The 23,202-nt window shown below is 33.8% G+C and overlaps 1 protein-coding gene across 1 annotated transcript in view; it reads right to left on the bottom strand.

The window, feature by feature from the left end:
- Positions 1 to 23,202, bottom strand: part of PLCZ1 (phospholipase C, zeta 1) — a 52,296-nt gene that overhangs the window by 28,832 nt on the left and 262 nt on the right. The window contains exons 2-6 of the mRNA XM_010080668.1: positions 22,585 to 22,708; positions 18,505 to 18,739; positions 8,135 to 8,336; positions 6,363 to 6,507; positions 3,333 to 3,485 (exon numbers count right to left, since the gene is read on the bottom strand). Coding sequence (XP_010078970.1) covers positions 3,333 to 3,485; positions 6,363 to 6,507; positions 8,135 to 8,336; positions 18,505 to 18,739; positions 22,585 to 22,708 — 859 coding nt within the window. The remainder of the gene's footprint in view (positions 1 to 3,332; positions 3,486 to 6,362; positions 6,508 to 8,134; positions 8,337 to 18,504; positions 18,740 to 22,584; positions 22,709 to 23,202) is intronic.

The following is a 23,202-nucleotide window of genomic DNA, read 5'->3' as shown; positions in this document are numbered from 1 at the left end:
GTAACTGCATATGGAAAGCTCCTTTATATATCGAGTAGATACAAGTGAAGAAAAAGATGAAGGAGGAGTCCTGGCTAAGAAAACTTAAGACCTGCTAGTAGGCTAAATTAGAGTGTATAACAATTTCTTTTTTAAAATGTTGCTTTTTTCTGTATTTTCTATTTCTTTTTTTTATTTCAATATTCAACAAAAGATACAGGTTCACATACAATACAGATGAATTACATAGGAAAGTTTCAAAAGAGGAAACTGATTTCAAAGCTTTCCCTTTTTGTTGCATATAAATATAGATAGATACAGTTATCTGATAAGAATTTTGCTAGTAAAAGTACTCATGTAGGCAGGTACACCTTGAGTGCATTATTCATAGTAATTTTTTTCAAAATGAGTTATCAGGCTATTGGTTATATCAGCCTCTAAGCAAGTGTATTTACTGTGCTTGAGCCATGCCAATGAACATGTATCATTCAGCTGAATGAATCTTATATCTGAGCAATTAATGAACAATTAATTTGAACAGTGAACTTTGATAATTCTGACACTATATTTTGTCAGACAAATTAGAAATCAGAGGACTTTCACATTTCAAGGAAAATGTCTTTACTCTGTTACTTGTGTTAACACTTCTGATACCGTTTTCCTTCTGCAATGCCTTTACCAGTTGGGTTTCTACAGGAATATACCAGGTGCAATAGCTTCTTCCCTATTCTTGCTAGTCCTCCATCTTGAAAAAAGTGGAACAGTAAATAATATAGGTGATAGCTATTTTTTTTTACACTACCTGAGAATTCCTCACAAGAACAGCATTTTAAGTGCATAATTTGTGGTTCTGTAATGTCTCTTTTGCACTGCTTAAATAAAGCAGGCTTAAGACTAAGTTCAACATTGGGCTCACTCAAATGATAATGAATTTACCCAGGCCTTGAACATGCACAGGGTCCCAAGCTTTAAGGACGTGATGCCACTAAACTCCTTTTGAACATGGACCAAAAGTCGTTCTTCAAAAAGATGCTAACCAAAAGTCAAGCTCCCTACTCTATTTGCAAATTCAGTCATAATTACATAATTTAATTGCAAAATAAAATCCTAATTATTTTTCTTATGTGCTTGATCAGAGCAGCTAAGAGAAATGGAGATGACCCTAATCCTTGTTCTTTCTCAACATAATGACTTGTTAAAGTCAGACTTGTGTAAATCAGCTGAGGACAGTGGTATTATTTAGGTAACTCTTACATCTTACACAGATGTGGAAAACTTCTCACATAACTTGAAAAGATCAAAAGTTCAATAGAATGAATCTCATCTGAACAGCATACACCTAAGTGAGGAATAAGTATGGAATCCAGAAATGCATTTTCAGGCAAAAATTCTACAGAGCTGACTTATGAAAACTATGAAACTATGAAAGCTACAGAAGTATGAAGTATGAATTCCCTATATCACAGTAAACATATGGTAAGGGACTTATCTCATAGAAAGTAATGTTTTTAGGTATGTGATTCAGTGACTCCATGACTCAGGTGCAGTACACTGATTTTGTGTCTGGTACAGAGGACGTAAGATCCTTGGACATCTATTAGACTGAACGCAGCTATGCTTTGATAAGCTTTAAAACAAACCCTCATGTTTAATGCAGTTTATATTTTTTCTAATTTACGGAACAGTTTTCAAGGTTGCAAAGTTATATTGGGCAGTGTGATTAAAAAAATGCAACTCTACAACCTAAAAAAAATATGTTGACTTGCTGAGAAATTTATTAAGATGTACTAAATATGTTTTCAACAACATTGCTATGAAAATATAACAGTATGGTAATACTTCAGCAAGTCTTTTGGACACACCACTTCAAAAATACTTTTTCCATTATAAATCCTTTACAAAATACATCTGTGTGTGTGTTGTCTTTCCTCATGACAGTGTTTTCTCCCCACATTTTCATTTACATTGTTCCTTTTTCACTTAGTGTAAAAAAAGGTATAAAATATATATGATACATCACTGATAACTGTGACAATCCTAAATAGCTATTTAGCATGTATGCATGTATTTGTGTTACAAGAGATTAAAAAACATCTTTTGTCCTTGAAAGAAAATTATGTGCAAAGACTGGAACAATGGAATTTATTTGTTTTAATTTGCAATAAAATTTTCAACACCCATCTAATTGCCTTTTCTGATTTCATATCCCAGGGGTCTCAAGCCACCAGCTGAGAAACACTGCCTTAGGGAGAAATGCACTGAGAAGGAGAGAATGTTTTTGCGCTAACGGAACACAATGAAATAGTTCCATCAAGGTTGCTATTGACAAAAAATGTAGATTCGGGGTTTCCATTTCAATAAAATGTTTAAACTTCAGGAAATTCTTTCAATCTAAGGAATAAAAAATAAATTGTCAGAAAATAGATACACTAACATGTAAACTGAAGATTTTTCAATTTTGGTTCAAAGCAAAATGTTGTTTAAAAATTGTACTTTGTTTCCTCTTTTAAAACTAGAACACTGGAAGCCTCATTTCAGAGAAGAGAGGGGAGGAATCATTCAGTTTAACTTCAAAATATTGACTTTAGAGATCAACAGAATCTTTGAAGATGTGCATTATAGCACAATGTTTGAATAATTTGAAATATCCAAAATTAAATTAATCAAGTGTTTGCATAGCTCTTAGATTCAGAGTTCTTCTTAAATCTTTGGCAAGTCATTCCTTGTGTATAAATTTGCTGTCTTTAAAGGCAGATGCTCTTTTTAGTGTTTACACTACCATATCTCCAACAAAGGACTAATATAGATGAACCACACTATAATAATTTAATTCATATTAAGTAATAGTTTATTTCAAAATAATCAGAGTAATTTCAGTGCTGCTACTCAGTTTTTGATATGTAGAATTATTCCGTGTTAGTAAGTACAGTTCAAAATAACAAGACTTCAGCTATCATGTTTCCATAAAAAGAAACAGCAAACCACAAACTTTACTTAACTGTATTTGTATGTAAAATAAAATAAAACTTTTAATGCATCCAAAGTACCAGAATTTGGACTGATGTGAACTGCAAGATCTTTGCAAAAATATTAGTATGTTAGTTTTCAAAGTACATGCTTCAGAATTGTATATAAAACTGTTTCCATATCAATCCACATGATTAATTTTCTGTTTTTTCTGATTTCTTTATCTTTTCATGTGGATTTTTTTTTGTTGTTTAATTATTTTTTTTTAGCACCTGAAGTCTATTTCAGACACCAGATAAGCAGTTTCATAAATTCAGTTTTAGAAGATTAAAAAAAAAATCTATTTTTTTCCCTATCTTTCACAGAGAAAAATGTAATGCTGTTACCTCAGGAGAAGGTAGTTGAGACACCGCTGTACCATCAATTGTTGAAGTAAGAAGTTTGTCACCTAGAATACTTTCTAAATAGTCTGCCATTACTTCCTGTTGCTTAGGGCTGCAGTGGTTCTCCAAAGATAGTACAACTGGATACTCAGATGTCTGGAAATATAATTTAAAGGTTGTTATTATTAATAAATAAAAAGAGGACTACTTGATTTCCCCAAATATCTTACAAAAGTCCCCTTAGTAATCTGTATTTTCCTTTGTTTTTAAAACTTTCAGAAAATAGGTCAGTTGTTTCAGGTTAGTAACAAAATAAAAAATCCTCACAATATTTATGGAAAAGAGAAAACAACTGAAGAAGAGAAAAAAACCTGCATCCTCAAGAAGTTAACAGGGGTTAAAACAGGGCTAGATATATACAGAGATTTAAAAAAAAAACAACTAGGGAAATCAAATTAAGATCAGTTAAGAAGGAGACAGTGCTTTGTTAGAAAAAACAGGTAATATCTGTGCTGACCATTGGAAGGCACATATTGATGTGTATTTGTCAAATAATCCATAGAAAATAATTTGTCAAAGACATTTAACATACTGATTAATGTTGGATGTGAAGAAAGTAGAGAGAAAATAAATATTAAATCAGTCAAAAATCAGGCTGATTCAGTTACACAGGGAAGAGAATAACCTGGAAGAAAAAGCAGAATTTCTCACTGAGATAATGGCTCAGCTGATACACAGAGCTTCTAAAGAATGATGCGTTGGCTATTGTGTGCCTTAAACAGAGGCTCTCAACAAATTAATTTACAAAAAATGGAGAGGAATTAGTCATCTGCCAAAAAAGAAGAATAGGCTGAAACCTTCCAGTCACATTAAAGCATAAAAATTTAGGTTAATTTCAAAGGAGACTAAAACATTCTGAATTCTAAAAACATCAGTGTTGACCATTTTGGTGTTTTTCAAAATTAATCTAATCATCTCTTCAGACCTAACACCTGGTCTTTTTTTTGCACGTAAAGGTTATACCACAACTGCTCTGAAATTTTGTTGACTAAGTCATACCAACAGGGAATTATCACATTGGGTATATAAATTTTTCAGAAATAATGACTAAGTTTTGTGAAAAATAATTTCAATAAAGGGAAATAAGGGAAAACAAAAATAGGAAACAAAATTAATGTTATTATCATATACCTTTAGCAATAACTTTAAAGCTTTAACACAATCATGTACCTTTAAATTTACATCTGACATTTTTTAGTGATAGATCCTTTAGTGGCTGGCATTTATTTTAAAGGACAATGTAAAAAACAGTGATAAACAAGGCAAAACTGGTTCTCAGCTAAATATAAATTGTAGCTACCAGTTTACTGTAAATTACACAGATTTTAAATACTTATGTTTTGTGGGGGAGAGTGTTTCTTTTGTGTACAGAATTTCCTCCATTGCTTACATAGTTCTGTTATGAAAAGAGAGAATTGTTTTTGGTTTGTTTTTAAAAGGTAAAATCAGATTCTAAAATTACAATTGACAAATTAAACCAGGATTAAATGTCTTTTGCTTTAATTTATGATGGATTTTAATTGACTACATGTCAAGTTGACAGTATCCTTAAAATTTGCTCACAAATCATTGCCTTCACATGAACAAGCTATGCATATTTTTTTATAATATGACAATCTTTTCTTGGGACTGCTTACACCTTACTCATCACAGTACTCAAGCAAGACAGGTGAAACATGGGGACTCAAGTGAAAATTTGATGATAGCTCAAATGAGACATCCACTTAGACTGTGTAAATAAATCTCATAAGTCTTCAGTAATACTGGTGGTTACTAAAAACAAATACTCTCAATAAAATCTTTGCTTGGACAGGATCTAAGCTGTCAACTTTAATGGGAAGTACTATTTTATGTGTACCCTGTCTTTACACTTTTCCGCTGAGTATTGGCTATAGTCCACTAGTAGAAGAAGTCCTTAGCCTGGGTAGACAGCTGGTACAAACCATTACCCATTATTGTGATTTTATAATTTTATTGTAACTTGTGCCTGTTAAATGAAGTTTGTATTATAGTTATGTACAATATGCTCTGTATTAGCAAAAACAGGTGAGCTATATCTAATGGGTTGTGAAGAACAGTGAAACAAGACCATATTTTTTTTCACTATCTTTTAAAATTGGAGACCGATTAAATTTTATATAGAAATCAGAATAGAAAAAACTATAGCTTTTCTTACCTCTGAGAAGGCTATAACTTTATGCATATAAAAATCCATATAAATGTATAATCATAGGTGTATATATTCGCACACATAATGCTGCCATGAATACAAGACTTATCTTAGTAATCATTCAGGACTTTATTTGAGCAGGAGTTTTACGAGAAACCTATACTGAGGCAGTGCTAAAAGCACTCCAGGTTTTGCTGCTTTGCCAGAGATAGGCGGAAGGGACATTGCCCCAGTGAGTTGTCTGACAAAAAGACAGCAGAAGATGGTAACATTTATTAGGCCTTGAATTCAAAATAAAAAGAGAGGAAATGGAAAACAGAGTAAGTGTCAAGCTCAGTCATAATCTAACATTTTTCTCAATTTTGTAAATTCAAGTGTAGGTTGTAAGACAGACTGATAGCAACAGAATAAGTAAAGAGAAAAGATATAAAGGAGTAAAACAACAGACTGATTCTGAAGCCTTGTTAACTTTATATTCAGTCCCTGCTTAAATGACTTCAGGTGAGAATTCCACCTAACAAGCTGACTAAGATCTTCTGAATTCCTTGCACCAATTTTAGTTTATAATCATTATCAGCAAAGTATATTTACCATTCCTTACATAAAATAATTTAAAAAAAAAAATCATATAAAAATAGATAGCACAATTTTCCTATAATTCAACAATGCCCACTGCCACAAGCACTGTCTCTGTTTCATATTTTCTTACCCTGGAGAATCGCTGACAACAACCATGTCCCTGAGCTTTGTAAAAGCCACTATCACATTTTAAACAACATATATATAAATGTATATATACATACCATAAACGCATACTTGTCTACCACACGAATTACAGAACAAAATGAAATTTTGCTCGTTAATGTGTGACCATGATACACAACAGGTTCATTGTTCGAGCCATCCCAGCAGTCAATTTCCAGGCAACGACATCCTTTTAAAAGAGCACTTCAAAAGAACAAGAGGAACAATTTTACCATCAAAAGAAAGATACCACATTTTCTTATACAAATCACTGTATTTCTGATTACAAGCACATTGAGCAATTACAGAAAACCCTACTTTTTTCATCACAAAAGAAAAGAAAACCTATAGAATTATACAGATATGAGACAGTTATAGTTTCTGTTGTTTATCTTAGACATGTTGGGTAATGAACTTTATTAGAGCATTAAGGAGTAAGATGGGTTATCTGAATAACTTTCATTAAGAGATTAAATATGAGGATCAAAGATTTAAATAAAAGAATTTTGGAATGATGGCAAATTGTTGCTTAAAACAGAAGAAGAAATGTTTTAAAGGACCTTTTTATTACTATTTCAGGATTTGTCTGCAAGTTTGAGAATCATTATGCTTAAAAATAACAGCATCACACCTACAGAATCAGGTTCTGCTTGGTCTTTACATAATTCAGTTTTTCTTCTCCCACCTTATTTCGCAGAGGGCATGCTAAAGTTTCTCAGATGCCTTAAATTTACTCTGTTTTAATTTTTAATATGTTAATAGCATCCCTTAAAGGTCTTAGCTTTCTAATATTTGGCTTGTTACTAATTTAAACATTTCTTGCAGACTATTTTACCAATTACCAAACTGTCTTTTACGTGAAGCACTTGATATGCTACCAACATCTCAAAGATGCTTCTTACTTATTTTAGCATTTTATATTTTCCTTGCACAAAAAGTAGGTAAAGACTAAGCGAGGTGGTTTTATACCCTCTCTGCAATTACTTTAAGTAATGCAGTATTTATGTCATATAATTGTAAATACTGTTAGTAATAAACTCACTAGTGTTTCTGATGGTTGCAAGCCATTATAGAATATTCAGAGAACAACCAAACCAAAAAAGTTCAGACAGATGGTGGTTCCAACTGCTTTCACTTCACTAAAGTAGTGCAAAGTAATAGGAATGCTGGACACCTGTCTTCCAAATTCTTCATACTTTCTATCCCCCTCTGTATTGCCTTTATTACATAACCCATTTCCTCTCTCCCTGGTCATTTCTTCTAAGTGTGTCTTGGCAATAAGGCATCCTGGTTTCCTTGTCCTCTTGGAGTTATATGCTGCACATTCAAAACTGAAGTTTCTTCATCCTCCTGGCTACGATAGTGCTCATATTTTGTTGTTGTTTCAAAACTGACTGCGTTGCAACATACACTGATCACAGATATCCTTGACATACTCCACCATACTGTGCCCTTAAATTCTGTACATTGATCAGATTAGAGTTTGCCAAGGAATTTTATGTTTTTTTCAGGGAGTTATTTAGTTTTGCGTGGATGTTGAGATTAAAAACTGATTTAATCATATACTGTGCAGCATACTATAGATTTCATTTGCTGCGAGGTAGATTTTTTGAGATGTAAGTGAAAAAAGAGATTGTTTCCAGACAATGAACAGATGGTTTGGCAAATATATTGAAAAGTGTACACACAAAATAAAATACCACTCTCACATTTTCTGCTTGTATCCATGAAGGTTTTGCTCCTTATTGCCAAGCAGGATTACATGTGACCTAGTATTCATTTTAAAAAAGCCAAAGAATATTTAAAATATTGAAAAATAATGTCTAAATACCTGGTATATCCCCATAAATCACTGGGCCCTATTAGTTGGTCAGATACCAAGTAGGTGTTGTGAGAAGATGAAATAAAATAGTCACATAATGGGTGGTTCATATCTTGGTAGATGGTCCTGTGACTGCTTTTAAATATCGAACAGTCTTCTGAGCTCATGTACCTTACAAATCCTTCAAATGACAGCTGCCTTCTTCTCCTCACTAAACAAAAAAGAAAGCAAAAAAATTATAGTGTGAAGCTAAACTGATGGTTACGTCTGTGTACTTTCCATAATTTTAATAGCCAATTCTGAACATTGCTAAAGGTTATACAGCCTAACACTTTCCTGTATTTTTAAAATTCATAACAAACAATATAAACACAAACATCAGATGTATGCAATTGTGGAGCTAAATTGCTGTGGTTCAAAATTATGAGAGGAAATAAATGTGTTATGACATTTTTATTCTTCTGTGGACAAAAGTAAGAGTTTGCAGTAGTCTTAATTAAATGTAAGGGAAAATATTTGTTGTTTGGTTTTGGAAAGTATATATATATACACAAAGAGAATGTTTTCTCTGTAGAAAGAACAGGAATTGTCCTCCAAAATGTCAATTGGATACTGTCAAAATAATCTTGCAGAAACTATGACTCCTAGCACCAAATATCTTCCTCAGTGGTGGAAAACTCCAAATAAACACTGATGAAATAATGTTTAAATTAAAAGTATTTGAAATAAAAATAGCATCTTAACAAAATAAATGACTTTCCACAAAGATGAATTGCAAATCAAGCTTATTACATTACTGCATCTATAACAAAATGTGCTAATTGCCTCCAGACCAATGATAGTCATCCAACTTGTTTTGTTTTTAACTGATTTAATGGCAAACAGGTCCATTATACTGCCAACTGCTGCTCCAATGTCATGCTTCAAATATAATAATTTTGCAAATTATATAATCTCAGAAGTCAGCTTCGCTTCAAAACATAACCTTGCCTGAATTAGTCAGGGATTTTGCCCAGTTCTGGCTCTAAAATAACCTTATTATTGTCACCATGTTAGCTTAGTGATAATTACACAGTAAGTAATCCAAGATTATTTTCTATTAACAATAACTTCAAGAGGTTAACGTATACAAACATTTGACTAAAAAAACCACAAACCACTAAACAGAACTATATCCCAAAACACTTCTCTTGACCTGTTAATTCTCAATAGAGCTATAAGAATCACAATTTACAGGTTAGAATTGCAATTATCAGTCCTCAGTATGTGTACAGGCTGAAAGTTTTCTCTCTGAAAGAGCAGTTATGGAAGTCATTCTGGTGATGGTAACACAAAGAAAATAATTAATTCTAAATTAATATTTCTAGATTCTAGTTTTTTGAACTAGAAAACTTTGAAATGTTTTAAAATGCTAAACAGAAATAGAAAATAAGGATGAAGGCCCTCCAGACATCATACATGCATACACTGTTGTCCTTAACCATACAAATGTTATTTCTACCAGAAGTCTCTTATTCTTAAAGACTTCCATTGATGAAGACTCCACAGACATTCTAGCAATCCCATTTCAGCACCTAAGTAATCTACTGTTAGAAAGTTTTCCATATTGTTTACCCTGAAACTTCCTTGCTGTCCAAACTATTTGCGTTTTTTGTACTATTTCTCTCTCTTTTTTTCACAGTCTTATACACATATGAAGACTGTTACTACTTTTCCTCTTATTCCACTGCTTTCCAGAAAAAATAAATCTAATTCATCTTTCTGTTTATGTTAGGTTTTTTTAGCCTTCTGATAATTCTCATTGTTCTACAACTCTTTCCGTCTGGAGAGCTTCCTTCTTAATGTTTGATGCCCTAAATGGAATGTAGTGTTTCTCCTTATTGAACTTCATCCTTCTTTTCTATATCATCAATTTGCCGAGATCAATTGGACTTGTTCCCTACTATACTTGAAGTTCTGGTGTGAAATTTAAAAATTAATAAAATTAATTTCTATTCCATCATACAACTTATCAATGACATAATTGAAGTCTGGATCCCAACACAGTGCTCAGTGAAACTGTAGATTGATGTAGCTTTTCATTTTGTCTCTATGTCATTGATGACTGTCTTCTCAGAGCAATTTTCTAATAAGTTGCTTAGTGCTGTTACTCTTTCACAGAAGAAAACCAGATACTCTTTCTTCATGGAATGTCCTGACAGACTGTTACTCATCCTCACCATCCTAAAGGTAATTGCATATTCATTATTTGTTCCTGTTTTTTTCTGGTAACTGACAGGTGCTTAGTTCCCTGGATATTCCCTTTCTAAAATAGATATTACATTTGATCTTTCCCAGTCTTTCAATTTATTATCCACTCTCCACATTTTTTAAGGTAACCTGTGTTAGCTAAGCTTATTACAGTCAATTTTCTGAGAACTTGGATTTGTCAACCTGTCTTCACTGCTCTGATTCAGTCATTTAAGCATGTCCTACCCTGTTTTTTCCATATTGTTGGCTGATATCTTACTCTGGTTTAATTAATAATATTAGCCACCTGGTTGTACTTAGGTAGTGCATCGAGAATTTCCTTGGTTTTTCCTTTAAGTAATATATTTGCAGAATAACTTATTGTTATCCTGATGACTCTTGATAGTTGTATCTTTTTTAGTATCTTGACTTTTTTGATTTATCCATATGCACGCTATATTGGTTTATTCTTGTAGCAGTAGGGTTACATTTATACTTTCTGGGTCTTTAAAAAATGTTTTGTATTTTTTTATGTGTTGCTCAAAACAGAATACATTCATCCAGTATGCTTTATCTATAATGAATTACACGAACTGTAGATTTAATTTCTTTCTTGAAGAGAGGGCTTTTCATCAATAGTATCTGGTTTTCGTTTCTGATTGATTAATTTATTTTTCATACTCTATACGTTTCCCTGTGTAATTGTAAATTGGGCCAGTAACTCATTTTTTTTTAATTATTTTTTTATTTTTTTATTTAGTAACTGCTCTGACATGTTTGGGGTTTGTTTACATTTCTCTTTTAAATTAGTGGAAAATACTGACCTTCAAAAGTTTTGCTTATTTTCCACATTGCTTTTGATGCTTTCCTGGCTGCTCTTGTCATTGATAAAAGACAGCTACAGTGTTCTCAAGATAACTTATTTTCAAATAAATATGCTCATGACCATAATCCCCTAAAAGTGAAAACATTATAAAGTAAATTTGTGTTACCTTGTTAGCCAACAGGTAAGGTCTTTAACTTCAGTAAAATGTTCAGCTCATGTCTCTAATCAATGGATGAAAAATATTTCATATTTTTATACAGTTTATTACAGGCCATTGCATTACATTGGCTTATCATTTTTTTCCTCAGGGATCTGTAGCTGCTATCCTTGAACTGCATACAACTGAAGTCACCATCAAGTTCCTGGAGAACTACCGAAATTCTATCTGTAAGCAGGAAGAGAGTGACTTTGCACTAACAGTTGTGGCAGCATATGCAGTTCTGTGAATTGAGATATGCAAAAGAGCATCACATGAGCATAAATAGCATACCAGCTGCTAAAATAAATTTTCAGAGATATGATGTTTGGTAGAAGATATTATAGTTTTTAGAGTTTAAGATAAAGGTAGGCTTAATTTTTTACTATTGCTACTGTTCCTTCACCCTTCTCTTACTAGTGGAGAAAACCTATTGGGTTTCTTTAGAACTTTCTCTTATTTTTGTCTGATGAAGGTACCAAAACTAGTTAGAAATGGAAGGCAGCAATTTTTAAGTTCCGAGAAATAGCACAGTCATACTGTTTTCTGACCATTTATAGATATTTGCTGCTTCTACATTAAAAAGAAATGGGAATTCAACTCCATAACAATTCTGCAGTGACAAGATACTTTCATCAAGGCCTCACATTTCTTCCCAAGAGGAACCTTAGTCTTTTTCTCCGTTAGGATCCTTTATCAGTAGTTAGTCTACACACATATCCATTTGGTGTAAAAAAAAAAGACAAAGCAAGAAAAGATTTCTGTCTTCTTGTAGCTTCTTGTTTACAAAGTTCAATGTTTTTTTCTTGCCCTCCCCTTTTGGATAGTCTGGAATACAGTTTATTAATATTTTTTTCCCAACCTAATTTTAAAAAAAAAAAGTTTTCCCAATTCCTTCAGTTAAGGTAAATTCCAGATCTGCCATGTACACAAATACTGCCATATCAGAGAGGAATTACAGATATGACCCTAGTATTTGAAAGACTTGGATTACATTATATGACTGTGCTTTTTAGAGTTTATTGCATTCTGCTTTCTTATTTGTCTTGGAGCTTCTTTGAAAGTATTTTTTCTTTCTTTATGGGAAGAAAAAATGAATGTTTTTGTAAGATGCCTGCTGCCTTGAAAGGACTGAGGGCTGTAGAGGATCCATGCTGAAGCAGTTGAAACAAGTAAGAAGGAAAGAGTAGCAAAAGAAAAGTGTGAGAAAGGTGGAGCAGCAGAAAGGAATCAGTGTGCACTGACCACAGCCTCCTGCAACACCTGTCTCCTCACTGAAGGGACTGACTACAGCCTGCAGCAATGACAAAGTGGGAGAAGTGCCTGGACTGAAGTGGAGACTAGGAATTGGGGAGCAGAGGAACCTGAACTGAAGTTCAGCCTGGGAAACAGGGAGAAAAGTGTTTCCCTGTATTTAATGTGTGTGATCTTTGTTTCTTAATAGCTGAATTAGCAATTAAATGTTTATGTTACTTGGCCACTAGAGATATTGAAATGGGTACAAATATGTCTGCTGAGAACCTTAGGGGTGAACTCATGAGAAATACTTGCAATCAGAGGCAAAGGGTGTTATGTTGCTCTATTGGAAGAAAGAAGATTTCAATAATTGTTAAAAGTATCAAATAAAAATAGCCTCAAGGAAAAACATTGTCAGAAGGAATTTCATACTATGAAATTTGACTACTTCATGTCAGACTAAAACATTTTTACTGTAAGTGAACAGTAAAGACAGGAATATCTCCTTGGTTAAAGTGAGAATACAGTTGATGCTTTTCTACTCCGAGTTTACATTCTGGGGAGTCTATTTTCCACCTGACCCATACTTGTAAGCAATACTGGTGCATACTGGAATAAAGTATCTGTGTGAGCCACAATCTAGTTTTCTAAGGCCTTGTATCTCATGATCAATTATTCTCTTCTGATGAAAGCTTTTCTGAAACTGGATATTTACACTCTCTCACACATATGAGTTCTTGCGTCTCATAAATTCAGCTTCAGCTGTATTGAGATTGAGACTTTAAAGTCATATTTCTTATTGCATGTGGTTTTTTATGAAACCTGTAAGAATTCGACTGAGGCCTCTACCCTGTTAAATTTGGTATACGTTGGTCAATGGGATCAAAAATTCTCTCCTGCAAATGTGTGCTCTGCCGCTCTCACACACGCATGCACACACAAAAACAAGCTTAAAATAAAGTATATCCTAGGAATAAACTGAAGATGTTTTTTGGATTCACGAATCCATTCTGGATCAGATATACCAAGCTTACATTGTTATTCACAAAGTAAGCAAGTTTTTCAAGACAGGATTGTGGTTTTGACCTGGTTTTGTACTGCCTAGCAGGAAAATACAGAGTGAGGAGCAGAGTCTTTGAATGGCACTACACTGTAAATAATAGTGTGATACACCTTCTTAGCCTTATTGTGCCACTAATCCTACCCATATAAATATTGAATAATAAGTGATATTTTTTTTTAAATTACATATACATATCAAGCTTAAAAAAAAAATAAAGTGCATTTGGTTGGCATGTTTTCTTTCATCTCTTTTAATGACTCTATAGTTCTATTCAAAATTAGTAATAAAATGGAGAGATAATCAAATGCTTGTGTAGAACAAAATTGACATTTGGATGTTAGTAAGACACAACTGTCAGGTGTGAATCACATATTCACCCCTTTTATAATCAATTCCATAAAATGGTTCCTTCAGACAAAAATAAAAGTTTTAGCACACACAAACAACAAATCTGTTGATGGCATTTTGCCATCAAAAATCTAAATTGTACAATAAAAATTAAAGAGTAACGTATTCCATAATGTTCCTGAACTAACTAAAGTACCTTCAGAGAGTTAGTTCAGAGTTATCTGGCTCAATAGCATTGAAAAGTGTTCTCTCTCCACACACAAATGTTGGGGATGAACTAAATGTTATACGTTTAGTATAATAGTAGACTTATCCACGTTGTCTATAGAATTTGTCACTGTTTTCATATTAATCTTGACATACTAGTGCTATCAAGTTTATCAGATAATGGTTGTTACTATTAGGAAACCAGTCAATCAAAGGTCAAAATCTGCCCTTTTCCCTTTCTACAATACGTACGACAAGAATGGCAGAGGAGTCCAACAGATCATCCTGATGAAGAATATTCTATACCAAATTCAGAATGACAGTTACACAAAATGGTCTATCACAACACCATATGAATCAACTATCATGTCAATCATATCTGGAACTTTCCAATAAATATGCTTGAGTGCGAGTATTAGTTCACTCAAAGGAGCATGAACATTACAGCTATTATTTCATTCAGTAAGATTATTTCCAATTACAAGACAAATGATTTTATCACAGATGAAGAAACAAACAAGAATTTGGCTCAGCATCTGAAATTTAAACTAGACATTAAATTAAAACTATAGAAAACTTAGCTGATCTTTACAAACGTGTTTTCTAACTGACTAAAGAGTTATAAAACCTCTTTGTTTAACTCTTTTATAGCTATTAACATTCCATCAAAATAGATAACTCAAAACGAAGGAAACCTTTTAAACTGGTAACATATTTTATATAGTTACTTAGTAAACACATTAGTTTCCAAAAGATTAGAATATATTCAATAAAATATGTTCTGATTTGAAAGGCAACCTTAGAAAGTAATGGCATAAGGAATCAAAGGTTTTGTAGCTATTATTGGACTCTTAATGAAACACCAAATATCTTGCGTTTCTTGTTGAAAGAATGTTTCAGTTTCTTCTTCCCATCACACTGGAAATGATCAGCATAAATATTCCAAGGTTATTATCACAAAAGCAAGATATTCTCCTTCTTGGATTTATTTTTCTTAACCAGTTATCAATTCCACCACTTATCAAAGACTGGGAACCAAAAGAAACTAAGTTAAAAATATGAGATTCATATCCCACTGAACAAAGTAGCAGCTGCCAATAAAATGCAGTTAGCTCTGATTTCCTCTTCTTAGCTTAGTTGCAAATTTTGCTTCAAGTTATGTTCAGTGAAACTCAGCAGAAATATTACACCACAACTTGAAGCAGCCTTCAACAGCTGAAGTATACCCATATTACAGATTTAACAAGCCTTCATTCATCTCAGAGTTCTCATGATTCAGAAGATCTTCACCTGTGAAGATCTTACATAGTGCTGCTTCTGCAAGCAAGTCAAGGGGACATGTAAGTCTTCAGATTTGGGGGGAGGGGATGTGCATTAGCACTAAGTGACTCAAGTGAGAGAAGACAGTGTAATGAGCAAAGAAACAAAATGTCAGATAAGAACCTTAAGAAAAATAAAGTAAAAAATGGTTTGTTATGACCAATGATGAGTTGAAGAACAGAATATCTAGAAGGACAAAGGAAAAAGTTACATAAATGACAGAGAAGAGAGCAGAGAAAGGAGACCACCATGAAATTAAAAATTAAAAAAAAAAAAACCACACAGTGAGAAAAAAATAATAAATATATAAAAAGACAAGGGTTTTAAAGTAATGAATGTATGAGTTTTTTGCATAATGGTTTCAGAATGTTATTTTGATGAGTTTGAGCACTCATCAAAATATTACTGGAGTTTTTAGTTAAAAAAACTATGGCAACCCCACACAAACCCTTCCATGGCAGCTGAACAAAAAATAAATTGTGAGCTCTGTAGGCATGCGTGACTCAATAGGAAGAAGTCATTGGTTAGAAAAATACTTAGTCTGCAAAGTATTACTGAAATCTGGAAAAGCCCAGTTTGAACTATAGATTCTAGGCTGAATAGCCAGGGCTACCGGCTTAGATAACTTCCTTCTACTGCAACAAGAACAATGTCACGGATTCACTAAGAAAGAAGAAAAGTGAAATAGCATAAAAACAAAACTATAAAACTGCTAGTCAAAGTACAGGCAGGGTGCAAGGGAGGAATATAGAAACACTGCTCAACTATAGTGAAATGGTGTTTGGGAAAGCCAAAGCTCAACCAGAATTGAAACTGGCAGGAGATATCTGTGGCAACATAGAGCACTTTTACTGTTGCATTGGCTATGCTTTTAAAAAGGAGTAAGTGGGCCTGCTGTTGAATAGGGCAGGTGCTTTAGTGACTGCAAATACAGATAATGCTAAAGTACTCAGTGCTCTCTTTTTCCCAGTCTTCATCATGGACAACAGGTAATAGTTTTAAACTAAAAGAAGGTAGATTCAGACTAGATACAAGGAAGAAATTTTTTACAATGAGGGTGGTGAAACACTGGAATAGGTTGCCCAGAGAGGTGGTAGATGCCCCATCCATGGAAACATTCAAGGTCATGTTGGACGGAGCTCTGAGCAACCTGACCTAGTTGAAGATGTCCTTGCTCTTTGCAAGGGGGTTGGGCTAGATGACCTTAAAAGTCCCTTCCAACCCAAACTAATCTATGATTCTATGACTCTATGATTCTATGATTCAGTTCAGGGAGCTACAGGTTGGCCAGCCTCACTTCCATCCCTGGGAAAATCATGGTGCAAGAACTCTTGGAAGCCATTTCAGGGCACATGAAGGAGGCTGTGAAGCTCTGTCCTTAGGGGTTTTCAAGTTTTGACTGAAAAAAAAAGTCCTGAGAAACCTATTCTGAATTAATTGTTAACTTTGATTTCAGCAGAAAGCTAGAGTAGCTGCCCTCCTGAGATCCCTTTCCATCTGAAGAGTTCCATGATTCTGTGACAGAAGTCTGTGTTTAGAGACCTACTCTTAAAAGCTGATCAGAGAAGAAAATGGAAATGGAATTTCAGCTCGGGAGAGCATAAATAATTAATTATACCTTTAACCCCCATAACGTGGATAATGACATCAGTAGACACATGATGGGACAGACTGATAACCACACTCCATGCCTGCTGAAGATCCTGAGGATCCACCATGTTTGCTTCAATGCATCCCTGATATCATTATCAATCATATCCAGCTGAGGGCAACCAGAATGTAACTGTCTAAGGTTTCAGACTTTCTTAGTAAAGAAAAAGAGATATAACCTCCTCAGTAGATACATCTTTAGAAGTTGTTTTCCTCTGTGAAATCTCTGTTATTAGATTACTTCAACATTTAAATTTTCTGCTATATGACACTCAAATACAGACTTACCAAATGCAAAAAGTATGATACATGGAGAGCATTCTATTAAAATAAATTGTAGGTTTAAATAGTGCAAAATGGAAGCACTATATCACAGTCTGTACCACACGTTCTTTCCGTTTAAAAGATAAACTTTAAGTAAAAAGCTCTACTATATCAACAATGCTGTCACAATTAATGTGACTCCCAAGCACGACTAGAGCAATTTTGGTTGTAAAATATACTTTGAACTGCAGTGGGTTTAATTACACTTTACTGTGATTGTGAATCGCAGTATGGAGTAATTAAATCAAACTAAATTATGCAACAATAAATTCTGATGCATTCTAATCTTCAAAAATGCTGTCCTCAGTCTTCAGATTTTAATATGGAAAATTTAAAAAAAAATTCATTTTTACTGATTTAAATATGGTTGATTTCCTCTGAGAGAAATATCCTGTGCTGTACAGATCAGTTGTTAAAAAACCACAATTTCTATTCTTTTATTTTTGTAATCCAATATTTATATTCATCTAATGAATTAAGCAAAATAATTTTTAAACATTTAGCTAAACAAAATAATTTAGTCTTCCTAATAATGGTTGTTCACATGTTTCAGTGGGCATTAAAAAGATTTAGAGCTGTTTCTCTTAGCTCATATACTGTGTGAAAATTGTATTTTGTTTGAAGCAATCTGCAGGTAAGTTTTTGACCAGTCTGTTACAAAAATAAGTAAGAATGATGGATCTGCTAAGTAATATGCTATCACTGAGCAATATGCTGTGTAAATTTATTGTTTTATTAACAGTTTCTTGTATTATTACATTCAGAGTGTTTAAAGATCTGAATGCAAAAAAAAATAACATTTTGTACCAGTGCTTACAAAGATACTATACAACATACATAATTATTATATAATTGCTTATATTAGTTTTCTTTAAAATGTTAAATTTGCATAGTCAGATGAGTATTCAAAAATATAAACAGAGTCACTGACAAAAGCACAATAATAAGAGCTAGAAATCAAGTACCTAAACTATGCATACCTTCTTCAATGGGTTCATACTTCAAAATAATTTCCAAGGCAATTGATTCACAAGATTCAGTTTCATATTGCTCTTTTCTGAGAAATTCAGTGAGCTCATTGTCAGCTAGAATTTTGCCGTTTGCAGAGTAAGCACGGAAACGTTCATGAAATTCAGGTCTGTGTACAATAGTTCGATAAATTGCCCTGAAGTCTTCCATGTTAATCGTAGGTACTTTCCGTTTGTCAACCGTTTTCTGGAAAAAAACCAAAAACAAAAAATCAAATCAAACCAGTCAATACAAAGGTATGCAATGATACAAAGATGCACACAAAACACTCTATTATGACTGATAAGAATAAAGAAAACCTTAAGCAACAGTGACTGCAATGTATTATCAAAGTACATTCTTCTACTTATATATGCAAGTTTTAAACTTGACTTTGTGTGTTAAAATATTTTATACAAATTAAAATACCCCATATGACATAATTAGCATCTAAGTAATTGCAATAAATTTCTATCTAATGCATATGCAATATTAAAACACATTAAATAGGACCTCTAAAATATTATTGAGTAAAATAAATCCACAGCATAAAAATTATTGAGTGGAAAATACAGTTAATATAATACCTTTCCAACACCAATTCAAACCACAGTGTAAGTACTGTCACTTAAGTTTAAATACAAGACACAGAAAACAGTAATCTAAAAAACTAAGTAAGGATGACCAAATTATCATGAGAGCCAAGTCTTTCAACACATAAGGTAAGAAACTATTAAAAATTTGGAGACAAGGTACTTTATAATAACCTATGACATCATGTTCTATTCTTAACAAGCCAGAATGTTTAACTCAGATTAATTATTCACACTTTCAGAATTCTTAAACTGTAAGCTTGTTTTCATAGAGCTTACAAAATGTTAGCACATTAATTAATTTCAGTGTTTCAGTAAAAAGGCACTAGAAAAATCAGAAGGGCAAAAGAATTTGAATAGAATAATACTTTTTCACCATTTTTGCCATTTACCTTTTTCTCAGACTTAACAATTTTATTTATCCTTTAAAATTTTCTACATGAAATATATAATTGTGCTTATGAAATAGATGTTTCTAACAGTTTAGCTTGTATTATTCATAAAAGTTGACAAATTAAGATAAACTTTGAAAATTTACTAACAAAATTAGTCACAAAAATCATAAATAAATGGCAATTGATTATCACTGTAGGCTGATCAAAATTCGTAATTGTTGGCTCCTTACACTGAGACTACCAAAGAGGCTAAATTTCAGCATGTAATAACATGTCATTTACCATGGTTAGCAGAGCTTCCCCAAAAGTGTCCATAAACATAAAATGGCTTGTGAGCTCTGGATCTCTCTGATTAAGACTTTTGATTACTACTAAATTAGATTAGTTTTGAAGAAGCACTATAAAAACTAAAAGCCTAACAACATGTTACCAGCTTCTTCCTATGTGGTACAGTTCCTACTGAGAGACATCTGAGTAAGTTCAATAAAAGTAAGAATATAGTAGGTAACTAAAACAAGTACAAAAGTAGATTTCATGAGGAGTTCTAGTCAAAAAAATTTACAAATCAGTTCTTAAGTATTTGCTTTGAGTTTGTGAAAGACAATTGTAACTATCTGTTTTAACAAAAAATCACCAGCAAGAAAATAATTCAATACAAATGCTAATAATATGCATTTTGTTACTGCTTGGTAAATCCCACATCTAAGGTTGATATGCTCAATCTAATTTTCAACATTTTTAAGAAAACAGCAAATTTACTCATAACTGTTAAACAGAAAAATAAAACATCAGTTTATTTTGGAATTAAACAATCTATCAGGACTTGAGACATGTTTGCTTCAGTACTGGCACAAAGTGAAGGTGGTCAAAAAATTACATTTTCTATCTCAGTTGCCTCTTGATGAAATACAGGCAATAATATTACACAGGGGAGATTTCAAACTGAAGTTATGAAAATCATGTAAATATAAAAAAAAAAGACTGTTATAAAATTTTAGTTGGTAGATTTTTATTGTTCTAATTTTTATTAATGCACATCAAATCTTTGCTATTCAGAAAAAGACATATCTTGACAAGGACAGGCTTGAGAGGAAATATATGAAAATGTATTATTCCTTAATTCTTAATGTTCATAATTCTGGTATTGCTCAAAGGAGAACTATGGTAAAATAAATTCAACGTGAATAGACAAGGAAAAAAGCAGATTATTTTTTAAAAATTATGTTTTCTATAACATTGATTTTGTCATGTATAACCACTCAATTGACTTCTACAAACAACTAGATCAGACTGTTGAGTATATTATATTGTTAAATATTAACTAGGTCAGACTTGTCTATGCAGGCCTATTCCTCAAATAATTACTCTCTTCTCTACTCACAGTTGATCATTTCTCTTCAATTTCTGTCAGAAAGTAAAACTGGTGGAAAATATAGGAAACAATGAGAAATAGTTTCAAGTTCTCGTGAGATTCTCAAGGTTGACAATTCTCTCAATGTGCAAGTTCAAAAACCCCTGGCAGCCACTTCAGTAAGAGTTGAGTTCATGCTGCCAGTTTTACCTTGGCTTGACAAGGCAGAGAACAGTGAGAGATGAACAGGATAGAGTGAGGAAATCTTAATGTCTTCCTTCTGCCTGCCTGGCTGCCTGTCAGTATGAAGTGACCTAAAAGTTTCTAACTTGCCATAGTTAATTAATATAATCATACAATGGTTAGGTTTGGAAGGGACCTTAAAGATCATCGAGTTCCAACCTCCCTGCCAGGGGCAGGGACACCCTCCACTAGACCAGGTTGCTCAAAGCCTCATCCAGCACGGCCTGGAATACCTCCAGGGATGGGGCATTCACAACTTCTCTGGGCAACCTGTTCCAGTGCCTCACCACCCTCACAAAATATTTATTCCTAATATCTAATGTAAATCTACCATCTTTCACCTTAAAACGACCATCCCTCATCCTTTTGCTACACTCCCTGATAAAGAGTTCCTCCTCATCTCTCAGGTAAGCTCCCTTTAAGGACCGGAAGGCTGTTGTAAGTTCTCACTGGAGCCTCCTCTTCTCTAGGCTAAACAAGACCAACTCTCTCACACTGTCCTCATGGGGGATGTGCTCCAGCCCTCTGATCATTTTTGTGGCCCTTCTCTGGACCCGCTTGAATTGGGACAGAATCAGCCATCTGCTTAACAAAATTCTCAAAGAAATCACATATATATCTATCCACTTGGCCTAATTTCCTTATGAAAACTTCTTTACCAAACGGCTATTTTTGGTAAAAAAATTAACTAAAAGGAAAAATCATACATCTTTTGAGTAATTACTTGACAAGACCTGAAGAACAGTAAAACCCAATATGTCCAAAGGTGCCTCAGTTTTGCAGTATTTGCTTAGTGGGACTGCATCCACTTGATGGTAGTTTGCTTGCCAATATTAAATAAACTCATTAGTAAGTCTAGTTTCTAGCTATATCATGTAACCTTCATAGAAATCTCTTAAATATTGCCATATTTCAAGGCCACATCCTTTCCCAGGGGTTAGAATGCAATTCCCATCCATTCAAGCACACCTCTTAAACACTTCAAAGGAGAGGTACAGTGGTAAATTGTATGAACAATCTATGTTGACTTGAAGCCTGAGAAGACGGGACAACTCCGTATTGCCCTCTTGGCAAAAGGATTTTTAGGAAGTCACTTTAATGGCTCTGCCCAGCATCAGACAGGCATGTCTGGGCTCGTTAGCTTGATCACAGAAGCAGTTGGATGGGATGAAACCAGAATATTTTCAATTTTTTTCAAGGGAGGCCTTGTTACAAAAAAGTTGGGAATCGAGACCTACTTATTTTCCATCACTCCATGCTGTTTTGGTGTGGTGAAGGGATGGTGGTAATGCAACCACTCAGTTATCTATTTTACACAGAAACAAAATACCTGAACTAGGTAAATTATTTGTTGATTTTGTATACCCTACTGGCATGAAATTCACTTCTCTTTTAAAAGTCAGCAAATACAGGCACTTATGTAACTGGACTTCTAAATGTATTTAATTGCTTGATCTACATATTCCTTACCTTGAAAACATGTTTTACATGTGCAAAATCAAAAGGCATTTGTAGTTTTTCAAGTAGCTTCATTGTGCTGTCTAAATCAATCTTCCCATTCCTGAACTCATTCTGAATGATGGACAAAAACCATGTAGGAGATATCAGGTTAAGAAAAATCCTGTCTCAAGTCATTGGCTTTTAATAGAGGGAGGAAGGAGAGAAGTTTAATTTTTTGGAACTTAAAGAGCTTGCATTTCTCATACTCTAGATAATCCTTGTCTTCTTATTTCTGACAAGACAGCAGATTCTGAGGCACGCAGGAAGACATTTTTGCTCCACACTCAGAGACTGTGAGGGCAAAGGTGACAAAAAGGGCCAGAGAAAGAGAAGGGGAGGGTGGGAAGGAAAACAAGGGGTGGTCAGGGTGAAGAAAGGGGTGCTATAAGAGGAGGGAAATGTGGGGAGGCTGAGGGGATTCAGCAGCTGCGGGGAATGGCAGGAAGAGAGAGGAGTGCCAACAACAAGCAGCAACGAGGTGAGGATGCCCAGCATGGAGCCCACCCAACCAAGCTCAGCTGGCCCCGGCCAGACCAGGCCCTCCCCTGTCACCCAGCTAGGGGGTCCTACATGTGCATAGGCCGGGCC

Source organism: Pterocles gutturalis, unplaced genomic scaffold, assembly GCF_000699245.1.
Source record: "Pterocles gutturalis isolate BGI_N339 unplaced genomic scaffold, ASM69924v1 scaffold28994, whole genome shotgun sequence".
In the NCBI taxonomy this organism is placed as follows: Eukaryota; Metazoa; Chordata; class Aves; order Pterocliformes; family Pteroclidae; genus Pterocles; species Pterocles gutturalis.
This window is presented reverse-complemented; position numbering and strand designations above follow the sequence as displayed.